We start from the raw sequence: 12,471 nt of genomic DNA, 5'->3' as shown, positions 1-12,471 counted from the left end.
GACCTTCTTGTGCTGTCTGTTTTTTTGTTTTGTGGATCTCTGAAAATTAATGGAAACATGTGCAATTTGCAAGAAAAGTTTATTGGACACAAATACGGTAATTTTCCCCCTAAAGGGGCTCACTAGGATTACAAATACATATCTACTTTTATTCGGAAGTTATGAAAAATTTTATTTGGCTGCTTCGCCGAATTTCACAAAGAAATTCGATCTGTGACAAATTACTTTGTCACAAAGCGCACTCCTTTGTATGTAGCAGGCGCAATGATGGGGAATTCCGTGTTCATCGTTGATTGCGGCATCTGAAGCTACAATTTAGGCCTTTCAGGGGTTAATCATGGTAAAAAATAAAATAAAATCACCTTATCCATTTGCTCATGCAGAGGCCGCCATGGCCTTCTTGATTGAAGACACCGCACAAAATCTATCGGGCATTGTTTTTTTCACTGTTAGTGAAAGGGAGGCCACATTGCTTTATTACCAAGATACATTGTGTATGCAGCTTGCCAAAGCTTTCGGTGAGCAGACACCTACCGCTTGTGTGTCTGATCTTGAGGTCCATCTCCGCCCCTGCCTAGTCACCCATCTTCCACATCTCTGCTACCACAAACAGCAGAAGCCACAGCAGCAGCCAATCCTGTATCATCAACATGATGGAGAAATTTTTTCATGTGCCAAGTCAAGCTAATTCAATCAGCAAACATACCTCCTGAACACCCAGGTTCAGTCCTACCTAGAGTGTGGCCTTTTTCCAGCACATACTATGCTCGCTAATCCCATGGACTTCTGGGCAGGCAGATTGGAACAGTGGCTGGAAATGCTCTAAAATGCTTTTTCTGTACTGTCTTGCCCAGCCTCCAGACAGTGAGGCATGCGGTGTCATCACATCCAAACAGACCAACTTGACCTCTGATAGTGTACAAAACATCACTTTTGTCAAAAGGAACGAGGCATGGATCCATTAAGATTTTTACTCACCTCCACCTGAGGCTAATGAAAAGATTTGCCATTAATGATGTTGCCCCATAATGCCACTGCCAAAATCTGCCTGCCTACCCTGTCCCACACCGTATGGCTGCTGCCGCAGCTGCCATTTCCTGCTACTAATTCTATTACTGCCACTTCCATTACCCCTACTGCCACTACCCTTTATGACTCACGGCTGCCACTGCTACTACTACCTTAACAAAGCCGTACACACGTCTACTGCCTTGTCTGTTCCATGCTGTGCTGATACTGCTGGCATTACTATTGCTGCTTCTTATAACCCTTACACACATCACTCTTTCTACATCTATGCTGTACTGCTGCTGCTCCTAAATAAATAGGAGAATTTTTCCAGGCTTGTTTCACCTCAGAGCAAGCCACCATTTTTTTCTCACAACACTTTTTGGTATATAAATAGAAGGAGACATTCTGACCCCATTAACACATAATTTTGGACGCTTTTGCAAAACAAATCACTTAATCATAGTGTACACACTCATTAATGTGTGTGTAAAAACTGGGTCAGGATCCTACACGCATTAAGGCATAATTTTTGGATGCTTGATCCCAACAAGTCATAGTTTTTTTCCAATAACACTGTGTGTGTTTAAATAGCACTAAGGAACAATTTTTGGAATGTTTCTAATATTAAAAGCATAGCACATGTGATGGTGCAGTATGTTTTCCAACACTGTCAACCATGTGTTTACTCTTAGCTATATATGTCAGTGTCTTTCTGACAATTATTGCTAGTGCTATCATTGCGATAAGGGGCGGGATGGCAAAAGTTTGAAAAATAAAAATAAAAAAGATAAGGACAAGAGAGAAAAATCCTAGGAGACCTCAGAGTACCATATACCAATTTTGGAGCATATTTGATTCAGGCGAAATCAATTTGGAGACCAATCAATTTTTAAAGAAAAAATCTATAACATCATTGCTGCAGCAGATAGTGGGAAAAGGCAGGGACTAGGCATCCACAAAGGGGGAGGGGGGGGGGGTGATGGAGCATGGCATATTTGAATTCATTTGACCATGCCAAGCCATTTTAAATTTACTTACTTGCCACCAGGCCCTACCTTTAAACTGCAGCACCACTATCTCACCCTCAAACCAACTTCACTGTTAGCTCATGTATCTTATGTATCTCTGCATTTAAGGTGGTACAATATGCATGTATGTTTATTTTACAAAATAATATACCCACCCTCTAAAAAACAAAACAAAAAAAACAAGCTTTATTTCACATTTTTTATTTACTCCTACTAGGGGATGCAAAGCTAGAGTTGCTTGATTGCATTTACAATGCTTCAAATTAATACCTTAGAAAGCAATCTTTTAGGCTTTGTCTATGTGTATACCTACTAAAGACTCATGGGCTGTTGTGAAGGTGACACAAAGCCTCCTTTGTCAAACTTTAGACAATGACAATGACGAAAGGGTTTTAAAGCGTTTGGCAGCGTTATGTCCAGTGCTTTCCACATAACTGGGCTTTAATATTATGAGGTTCAGGGGAATGAACTTCTAACCAATAATTTTTTTTTAAATAAAATTACATTATGGAGTAGGATTTGATCAGCTATAAAACTACTTTATGGCAAATTATGTTTAATGAAATTAATTGAGGTTATGGCCAGCTGCCTTGTGTTATCTGCATGGCCACATACTGGCAGAAACAAATGCCATTTACTAGATGTCCAGGAGGCTTTGGGTCACTGCTAGGAAAGTGTTTCTTGGCCATACAATTTGCATAATCAGAAGAATAATTGGTTATGGCTTTTTCCCACATACATTTTGCCAGATCAGTATCACGCCTGAAGGTAATTTGGAACAATTCTTTACATTCTTTTAGAGATGCAAAAATAAAAACCAAACTGGACTTTGAAGAACAACCAGCGAGGACTGAAGTTTCAGCTAAATGTAGATTGGCCTCACAAGTACTTCTGCTCATGTTCTGGATAACCTTCTCAAGCCTAAACTTTTTCCAATATTCCATTTTATACGATGCAAAACCTGCTGGAATAAAACTCATTGGTAAGTGCAGAAAGGAAAACCAATTTTGGGTAACACATGCTGATATAAATGCAAGCAGAGAAAGAACAATTAATAAAATAAGGCAAATTGCTATACAGATATAAATAAATTTTGAGTTCAAGAAATCAGTTGGAGTATCGTTTATCACTCGAATAGCTTTCTTGAATATTTCAGGATCTTTCACGACTGCTTTGAGGGAGTCCGGCACACAAGTGTCAGAGAAAACTCCATTACTGACGTCATCATCGTTTTCATTCACAGCTGCCAGAGATAGCAGCTGCTTCCCACCATATAGTATGGATGACTGGAAGTGAACCAAGACATCTTCAGTTTCTTTAGCGTTGTTCCTCAGCAGCCTGTTGCACAGTTTTTCAAAGAACTGCTCATCTTCAACTTCTAAGTAAGTTAAGTGGCTGAGATAAAGGGGCATTGGACATGGCTTGAGCATGACGGGAACGATGACTTTATGTGACATACAGTCCTGGAACATGGAGAGGTTGGCTTCAAAAAGACACCACCGACTGTGCACAAAATCTGGGCTCATCACCATAATAATTTTTTGACTGCTCTGAATGCACTCAGTCATGTTTTCTATGATGGTCTTTCCGGCAGTGAAGTCCCGATCGTGAGTACAGATTATAAGGTTTGGAAATGTAGCCTCCAGTTTGCGGATAAGCTGATGCACCCATAACGAGTCTGCTCCACTGAAGCTTATAAAAATATGGTACATGTCTGTACCTGTGAGCTTAGGTACGGAAAAGAAATGTGAAACAGATGATCTGGAGGAGGAATCTCCTTTTTCTGAGGTTTGAAAGTTTTCCATATTCTTTCTACTTTCTTCTTGTACCTGTGATGATGAAGCAGAAGATATGACCTTAGTTCTTATTATGAATTAATCATTTTGTTAGAGAGTACTAAAGACCACTGCCAATGAACCACAAAACTGCTACCAGCCTTCCAAAACCACTTTGTTAAATATGAAACTAAGGTGACCTCTATTTATTCACCACACCCTGCTGCAAGGCTGTAGTAAGTTGGATGCCAGGGACCAAGGATAGCTCTGCAGAGCTGTTGACAGAATATTTGTGTGGAACACCAAAAACAAAAGTTTCTATCATAAATATCTCGCATGGAGTTATTCGTATACCACCTACAAATTGCTTAGAAAAAGCTCCCATGCAAAGAAATATAATAATCAATAGTTTCTTTATTAGACATCCATCAAGGTATATTGTAAAACACATACAGGAAGACAGTAATTCTAGTAGAACAAGAGTGTTCCAAACATATATATAACCTAGAATTCTACTAGAATTACTGTCTTCCTGTATGTGTTTTATGATATACCTTGATGGATGTCTAATAAAGAAACTATTGATTATTATATTTCTTTGCGTGGGAGCTTTTTCTAAGCAATTTGTAGAATATTTGTGTGGGCAGACTAGTAGCAGTAGCAGACCTTCCAGAATGACCAATGAGGTACAAAAAAACAGCAGGGTCAATGACCTGGAGAGACAGACATGATGAGTGCAGTACATGAGAGGTTAATCCAGTGACAAGCCAGAGTCGGTTACTAGGACAGTAGATATAAGCAGAAACAGCAGCCACAGAGATAATCCAAATTCAAGCCAGAAGTCAGTTCACCAGAAAAGTCTATATAGTAAGTCACAGGACAACTGCAGTCTTAAATCCCTTGTCTAGCTCTAGGATTGGGCACCAAAGCCAGTCACACTGACAGATCATTCTGCTGGGACTTGACAGGTCAGCATGGCAACCCTTCCAGTTCCACCCTGTAGGCTGATTGGGCTGGAAAAAACTATATCTAAAACCATCAAACAATAATTATTATTGTATAATAATTAAAGATAAAAAAAAATGAAAAAATAAAAATTATTCATCGGTTTGCCAAATTTTTCGGGAAAAATTGGGTTAGATGTAGAACACTGTGCCTTGTAGTAACACTCATAGGGAGTCTGCTTTGGTAGTGAAATAATACTGTAAGTCAGTATAACATGCAGATGACGGGAGTCACTCTTAGAATTACTGCACACTTCACTTATTTGGGCAGTCACGGGGCCAAAACTGACCAAATAACTCAAGTATGAACTCAGCCTTACAGGTCGATGTTAGCGCCAAGAAGAAGAGCAATCCTTTTACACTGTCGCCAGTTGATTCCACATAGATTGTCTGCAGAACCTATTCTATTAAACGCTTATAAAAGTAGAGCCCCCCCTGACATAGTGGAGAGGGTGTCAGCAGCAACTTTGAGTTGATGTCACTGATAAATTTGCCCTTCCTCTGATCCGTCAGAACAATAATCCACAAAAAAACACAAAAAACTGATCCTGTCTGTGGAGCATACGCCTTCACTCGGTCAGCATTTTCTCAAAAATCCCTCAGGAGTGGATCTAAGACAGAGATGACACATGAATGGAATATTTGCTTGTCTTCTGTGTTTTGTAAACACTTCTGCTTTTGGCTATCAAATCATAAGCCAATTCTGATGGGACCATACAGGCTTTACAGCTGCTACACAGACAGGATCTGTTGTGCGTCTCATTTTTAATTCCTTCTGACAGATCAGAAGAAAGGTTAAATAAATCATGATGTCAGCCAGGCCAAAAGGCAAAATAGTGGCCCAGTCATGAAGTGGGGAGGGTGGGAACAGCATGAGAAGTCCACAGAGTGAATCTATGACATATTGATGAGCTGGAAGCAGCATGAGGACACCACAGAGTGGCCCAATGACAGAGTGTGGAGGTGGCGGCAACAGCAGCAGCATCAGGAGGAGGTCACAGAGTGGCACAATCACAGAGTTTGGAGTTGGCAGCAGCATGAGGAGACCGCAGAGTGGCCCAATGACAGAGTGTAAAGGTGGCAGCAGCATCAGGAGGAGGCCACAGAGTGGCACAACCACAGAGTCTGGAGATGGTGACAGCAGCAGCATCAGGAGGATACCACAAAGTGGCAAGGTACCAAAGAGTGGCAAGGTGACATAGGGTGGAGATGGCAGTATCAACAGCATCAGGAGACCACAGAGTGACAAGGTGACATAGTGTGGATATGGCAGCAGCATCGGAAGACAACAGAGTGGCAAGGTGACATAGTGTGGAGAAAACAGCAGCAGAAGGATACCACAGAGTGGCAAGGTAACATAGTGTGGAGATGGCAGTAGCAGCAGCATCAGGAGACGATAGAATGGCAAGGTGACATAGTGTGGAAATGGCAGAAGCAGCAGCACCAGGATACCACAGAGTGGCAAGGTGACATAGTGTGGATATGGCAGCAGCAGCAAGAGGATACCACAGAGTGGCAAGGTGACATAGTGTGGAGATGGCAGTAGCAGCAGCAGCATCAGGAGACAACAGAGTGACAAGGTGACATAGTGTGGAGATGGCAGCAGCAGCATCAGGAGACCACAGAGTGGCAAGGTACCAAAGAGTGGCAAGGTGACATAGGGTGGAGATGGCAGTATCAACAGCATCAGGAGACCACAGAGTGACAAGGTGACATAGTGTGGAGATGGCAGAAGCATCAGGAGACCACAAAGTGGCAAGGTGACATAGTGTGGATATGGCAGCATCAGGAGACCACAGAGTGGCAAGGTGACATAGTGTGGAGAAGACAGCAGCAGAAGGATACCACAGAGTGGCAAGGTAACATAGTGTGGAGATGGCAGTAGCAGCAGAATCAGGAGACAATAGAATGGCAAGGTGACATAGTGTGGAAATGGCAGAAGCAGCAGCACCAGGATACCACAGAGTGGCAAGGTGACATAGTGTGGATATGGCAGCAGCAGCAAGAGGATACCACAGAGTGGCAAGGTGACATAGTGTGGAGATGGCAGCAGCAGCATCAGGAGACAACAGAGTGACAAGGTGACATAGTGTGGAGATGGCAGCAGCAGCATCAGGAGACCACAGAGTGGCAAGGTGCCATAGTGTGGAGATGGCTACAGCAGCAGCATCAGGAGACTACAGAACAGCAAGGTGACATAGTGTGGATATGGCAGCAGCAGGTGGATCCCACAGAGTGGCAAGGTGACATATTTTGGAGAAGGCAGTAGACACATCAGAAGGAGGATACAACAGAGTGGCAAGGTAACATAGCATGGAGATAACAGCAGCAGCAGGAGGATATCACAGAGTGGCAAAGTGACAAAGAGTGGATATGGCAGCAGCAGGAGGATACCACAGAGTGATAAGGTGACATAGTGTGGATATGGCAGCAGCATCAGGAGACCACAGAGTGGCAAGGTGATATAGTGTGGAGAATGCAGCAGCAGAAGGATACCACAGAGTGGCAAGATAACATAGTGTGGAGATGGCAGTAGCAGCAGCATCAGGATACCACAGAGTGGCAAGGTGACATAGTGTGGAGATGGAAGCAGCAGCAGGAGGATACAACAGAGTGGCAAAGTGACATAGTGTGGAGATGGCAGTAGCAGCAGAGCATCAGGAGACCACAGAGTGGCAAGGTGACATAGTGTGAATATGGCAGCAGCAGCAAGAGGATACCACAGAGTGGCAAGGTGACATAGTGTGGATATCGCAACAGCGAGATTTATTACACACCAACTGAAGTAGTTCAAGCCTTTTATTGTTTTAATATTGATGATTTTGGCATACAGCTCATAAAAACCCAAAATTCCTATCTAAAAAAAATTAGCATATCATGAAAAGGTTCTCTAAACGAGCTATTAACCTAATCATCTGAATCAACTAATTAACTCTAAACACCTGCAAAAGATTCCTGAGGCTTTTAAAAACTCCCAGCCTGGTTCATTACTAAAAACCGCAATCATGGGTAAGACTGCCGACGTGACTGCTGTCCAGAAGGCCATCATTGACACCTTCAAGCAAGAGGGTAAGACACAGAAAGAAATTTCTGAACGAATAGGCTGTTCCCAGAGTGCTGTATCAAGGCACCTCAGTGGGAAGTCTGTGGGAAGGAAAAAGTGTGGCAGAAAACGCTGCACAACGAGAAGAGGTGACCGGACCCTGAGGAAGATTGTGGAGAAGGACCGATTCCAGACCTTGGGGGACCTGCGGAAGCAGTGGACTGAGTCTGGAGTAGAAACATCCAGAGCCACCGTGTGCAGGCGTGTGCAGGAAATGGGCTACAGGTGCCGCATTCCCCAGAAGCAGCGGCAGAAGCGCCTGACCTGGGCTACAGAGAAGCAGCACTGGACTGTTGCTCAGTGGTCCAAAGTACTTTTTTCAGATGAAAGCAAATTTTGCATGTCATTTGGAAATCAAAGTGCCAGAGTCTGGAGGAAGACTGGGGAGAGGGAAATGCCAAAATGCCTGAAGTCCAGTGTCAAGTACCCACAGTCAGTGATGGTCTGGGGTGCCATGTCAGCTGCTGGTGTTGGTCCACTGTGTTTTATCAAGGGCAGGGTCAATGCAGCCGCTATCAGGAGATTTTGGAGCACTTCATGCTTCCATCTGCTGAAAAGCTTTATGGAGCTGAAGATTTCATTTTTCAGCACGACCTGGCACCTGCTCACAGTGCCAAAACCACTGGTAAATGGTTTACTGACCATGGTATTACTGTGCTCAATTGGCCTTCCAACTCTCCTGACCTGAACCCCATAGAGAATCTGTGGGATATTGGGAAGAGAAAGTTGAGAGACGCAAGACCCAACACTCTGGATGAGCTTAAGGCCGCTATCGAAGCATCCTGGGCCTCCATAACACCTCAGCAGTGCCACAGGCTGATTGCCTCCATGCCACGCCGCATTGAAGCAGTCATTTCTGCAAAAGGATTCCCGACCAAGTATTGAGTGCATAACTAAACATAATTATTTGAAGGTTGACTTTTTTTGTATTAAAAACACTTTTCTTTTATTGGTCGGATGAAATATGCTAATTTTTAGAGATAGGAATTTTGGGTTTTCATGAGCTGTATGCCAAAATCATCAATATTAAAACAATAAAAGGCTTGAACTACTTCAGTTGTGTGTAATGAATCTAAAATATATGAAAGTCTAATGTTTATCAGTACATTACAGAAAATAATGAACTTTATCACAATATGCAAATTTTTTTAGAAGGACCTGTATAAGTGCTGCATTAGTGACCTTATTACTGTGAGCTGTTAATTATTACAGGACTAATGTTGAAGATCTGAGGCAGGTTCAATTCTTTATTCGGCTGCCTGCTTGCTGCTGCTTATCAGGCTTCTTTGGCTGTGGCCATATAGTTGCAACACTTAATTACCAATAGCTATATGGTTACATGTATTTGTGTATATGCTGCTACTAATAAGGTCACTAATGCAGCACTTATATAACCATTAAAAATAGTTATTAATGGTCAGCCATAAGAGAATATCTGCAGCTAATACACGGTTACTGTAATAATAATGTGAAAAGCTAACAAATTAATAAAATAATTGCACACACTGGAGCACTGGAGATAGTTTTAATTTAGCAGGTTAGATAGAAATAAAACGTCCACTATTTATTATTAAAAAAGCAATAAAAGTTAAATTTTAAATAAATAAAAAAAACAAATGCACCTGTCAAGAGTAGGCAATAAGTAGTCTATGACTAAATGTAAATATGATAAATAACCTCACACCAATTACAATCAAGGGCATCTGGCTGGTGTTCCCTGCATTTGAGATTGCCCTGGAGGATTTCGTGCTGTCTTCCCATCCACTGCACTGCCGGCCCCAAGGGACAATTAAACCGTGAGTATTACTATCCTCGGCAACTTATCACTAGTACGCTCACGTGCGCATCCTCCATAGGGAGCCCCGGCATGTTGCATGAATTGGCCTTACTATGAACAGGATTCTTGCAATATAACTGTGTGCCAATGCCTTATGAGAATAAGCCCCACTTGTTTGCCTGAGAGACTGTCAATGTGCTTTATTACAGTGCAAACTTTAAACGCTTTTATTGAGCTGCAGAACTGTCCAAATATATATTGAGAGTTGCCTGGATATGCAGTACTAGTCACCTGTTATTAAACTGCAGTGTCAAAACTAGAATAATCGCATATTTCTGTGTCATTGTCATCGCTTGCTGTCATTGAATGGACTTTTCTATGCATCTAAAATGGGCGCCTTAAGTCTCTTAATTAGTTGTGCTGCGCTATTGCTGTGAGGCCACGCCCCCTATAAAGCGGGAAAAGAGAAGCCAATCCTCTTATGCAAAATAACTTATTACAATTGTGCCAAAACTAACGCTGCTGCTAATACTTGCAAATCAGCGCGCCCCTCCTGCCCTGAAAACGGACCTGGGGGGAGGGCCGCGCATGAGAAGGGAGCATGACGTGTGCACGCAAGCTTAAGAGATGCAAGACTACGTGAGGGTGAACGAAAAAATAAATAAATAGGGAGATCAACAGCCCTTCTCCACCGAACAAATATAATAGTGTTCCGATTCCCCTGCAACCTGAGAACCTTCCAGGAATGTCAGAGTTAGTGCCGCTGGGAGGAAGTACCCTTAAGCGGGACTGTTTGGGAGCATAATCTGCCTTACAGAGCGCCATACTGCTCTATATTAAGTTGTCACAACGACTCTTAAAGGGCCTGACACCTACAAAGTACCGGTTTCCTATAGCAACGCAACAAGTGTGTAAGACTGTACTTAACCTGCATTTTCTTGAAAGCCTGTCACTGCCATGTCTGAACAAGGGGATAGTGAGCAGCCTGACCTTAGCAGGTCCCCTGCAGCAGCCGCACCTTGTCCTAGTGCATCACCAGCAGCTGCAGCACCAAGAATTATGCCTTTAACAATGCCTTATTTCTTTGGAGACCCTGGTTCCCACAATACGCAGAATTTAATAAGGAAATTTAAAGAAAAAAATGTTGGCTATATTCAGTGTCAGCAGAACAGCAAATGGAAATCCTCATTGCACAATTGGAAGGAGCTGCCCTCAGAGAAGTGAAATCCTGGCCAAGCTCAGAGAGAAAATCACTGAAGCAGATATTTGAACGACTCTACACCACCCTCAAACCCAGGACTGTGTCAGAGGTCAAGATGAGATTCTTCAGCAAGAGACAGCAGCCAGGTGAGTCACTTAGAGACTTTGCATTATCCTTACAGGAAGCCCTGCGAGCTGTTATACAGGTAGACCCTCATGTAGCAGAGGATCAAAATAAAACACTGAAAGAGCAACTCATTGAAGGTGTTAGGATCGAAACCTTAAAGAGACAGTTAAAAATGTTAGCTGCACAGCACCCAAGTTCTACCTTCCTAGACTTCAAAGAGCTAGCCATAAGTATTTTGAGGAAAGACCCACAACCAGAACCTGCTAGGCCTGCTGAAATGTCTGTGTATAAGCCAACTACATCTCCAAAATGTCATTCTATAGTTAGTCACGAAGCCCAAGCTTTAGTTCCTGATGTAGTCGCTGCCTTCACAGAGCAAGTTAACTTCCTAACCAAAAGCCTGGAGAAAGTATGCAAAAAACTAGAACAGTGGGAGAAACCCTTATTGCTGGAGGATGAGAGACAGTCACCAAGGAAACATTTCCCTCCTGATTATAAAGAGACTTATCCAAGAAACTCTGGTAGACATCCCACTGACCGCTTTAACGAGCCAAAGCGACCCATTTGTAGATATTGTCACAAGCTAGGTCATACAAAAATGATGTGCTGGCAGTTAAAAGATCGACCTCCGAGGCCAAGGAACGCCCTTTGGGAGGTAGAGCAGTAGGTCCAGAAGATCCCAGCTGGATGCCCAGATATGTCCAGAAGTGGTTCTCCGAATCAATGGGGTTCCCTTTATTGCCTTATTGGATACCAAGTCTCAAGTCACAACTATCCAATGGAATGCCTTTGAGGAATACTGGGACCAAAACCAGCTGACACAGCCACCAGAATCCTGGCTGAGCATTATAGCCAGCAACGGCAAACCTGTGCCAGTGCATGGATACTGGGAGCCAACTCTTCAAGTGGGAGGTATCATTGTTGTACAAGTCAGGGAAGATAACAACTCTCCAGTAGTCCTAGGAATGAACATCCTTAGGAACTGTTATACTGAAATGCTTGGAGCTTTGCACAAGTCTATGCCTACTGCTTCACCTGCCTCCAAAATGGTGATACAACAGACAATCCATGTATTAAGTGCACAACAGAAATTTGCTAATAAGAAAGGAGAGATTTGCGGTGCTCGCATCAAAGATAACCAACCAGATGATACTGAAACCCAATACTAAAACACTCCTATGGTGCCAAGCCACTCTTGGAAGCCAAGGTCAAGACTACCAAGCCTTAGTAGAACCTATCAACCTACAGGACAATCCTCTAGTCCAAGCTGCAAGAAGTCTAGTGACTGTTTCTCAAGGTACTTAAGTAGTAGCAGTATAACTTTGACCAAGCACTGCCCTGTTGCTCAGTTGTTACAAGTCACTTTTCAAGAAGTTATCAGTGTACCTGCAGCTACGACTGAACAGTCTACTCAGAAGCTGAATATTCAAGATCATACTCCAAATA

General features: G+C 42.9%; 1 protein-coding gene across 2 annotated transcripts in view; it reads right to left on the bottom strand.

Annotated features, from left to right (window-relative positions):
- Positions 1 to 294: 294 nt before the first annotated feature.
- Positions 295 to 12,471, bottom strand: part of LOC122934941 — a 47,360-nt gene continuing 35,183 nt past the window's right edge. For both annotated transcript variants that reach the window (XM_044290618.1, XM_044290617.1), the window contains one exon: positions 295 to 3,868. In XM_044290618.1, the coding sequence (XP_044146553.1) occupies positions 2,615 to 3,844 (1,230 nt within the window). In that variant the 5' untranslated portion in view covers positions 3,845 to 3,868 and the 3' untranslated portion in view covers positions 295 to 2,614. The remainder of the gene's footprint in view (positions 3,869 to 12,471) is intronic.

Source organism: Bufo gargarizans, chromosome 4, assembly GCF_014858855.1.
Source record: "Bufo gargarizans isolate SCDJY-AF-19 chromosome 4, ASM1485885v1, whole genome shotgun sequence".
NCBI lineage: Eukaryota > Metazoa > Chordata > Amphibia > Anura > Bufonidae > Bufo > Bufo gargarizans.
This window is presented reverse-complemented; position numbering and strand designations above follow the sequence as displayed.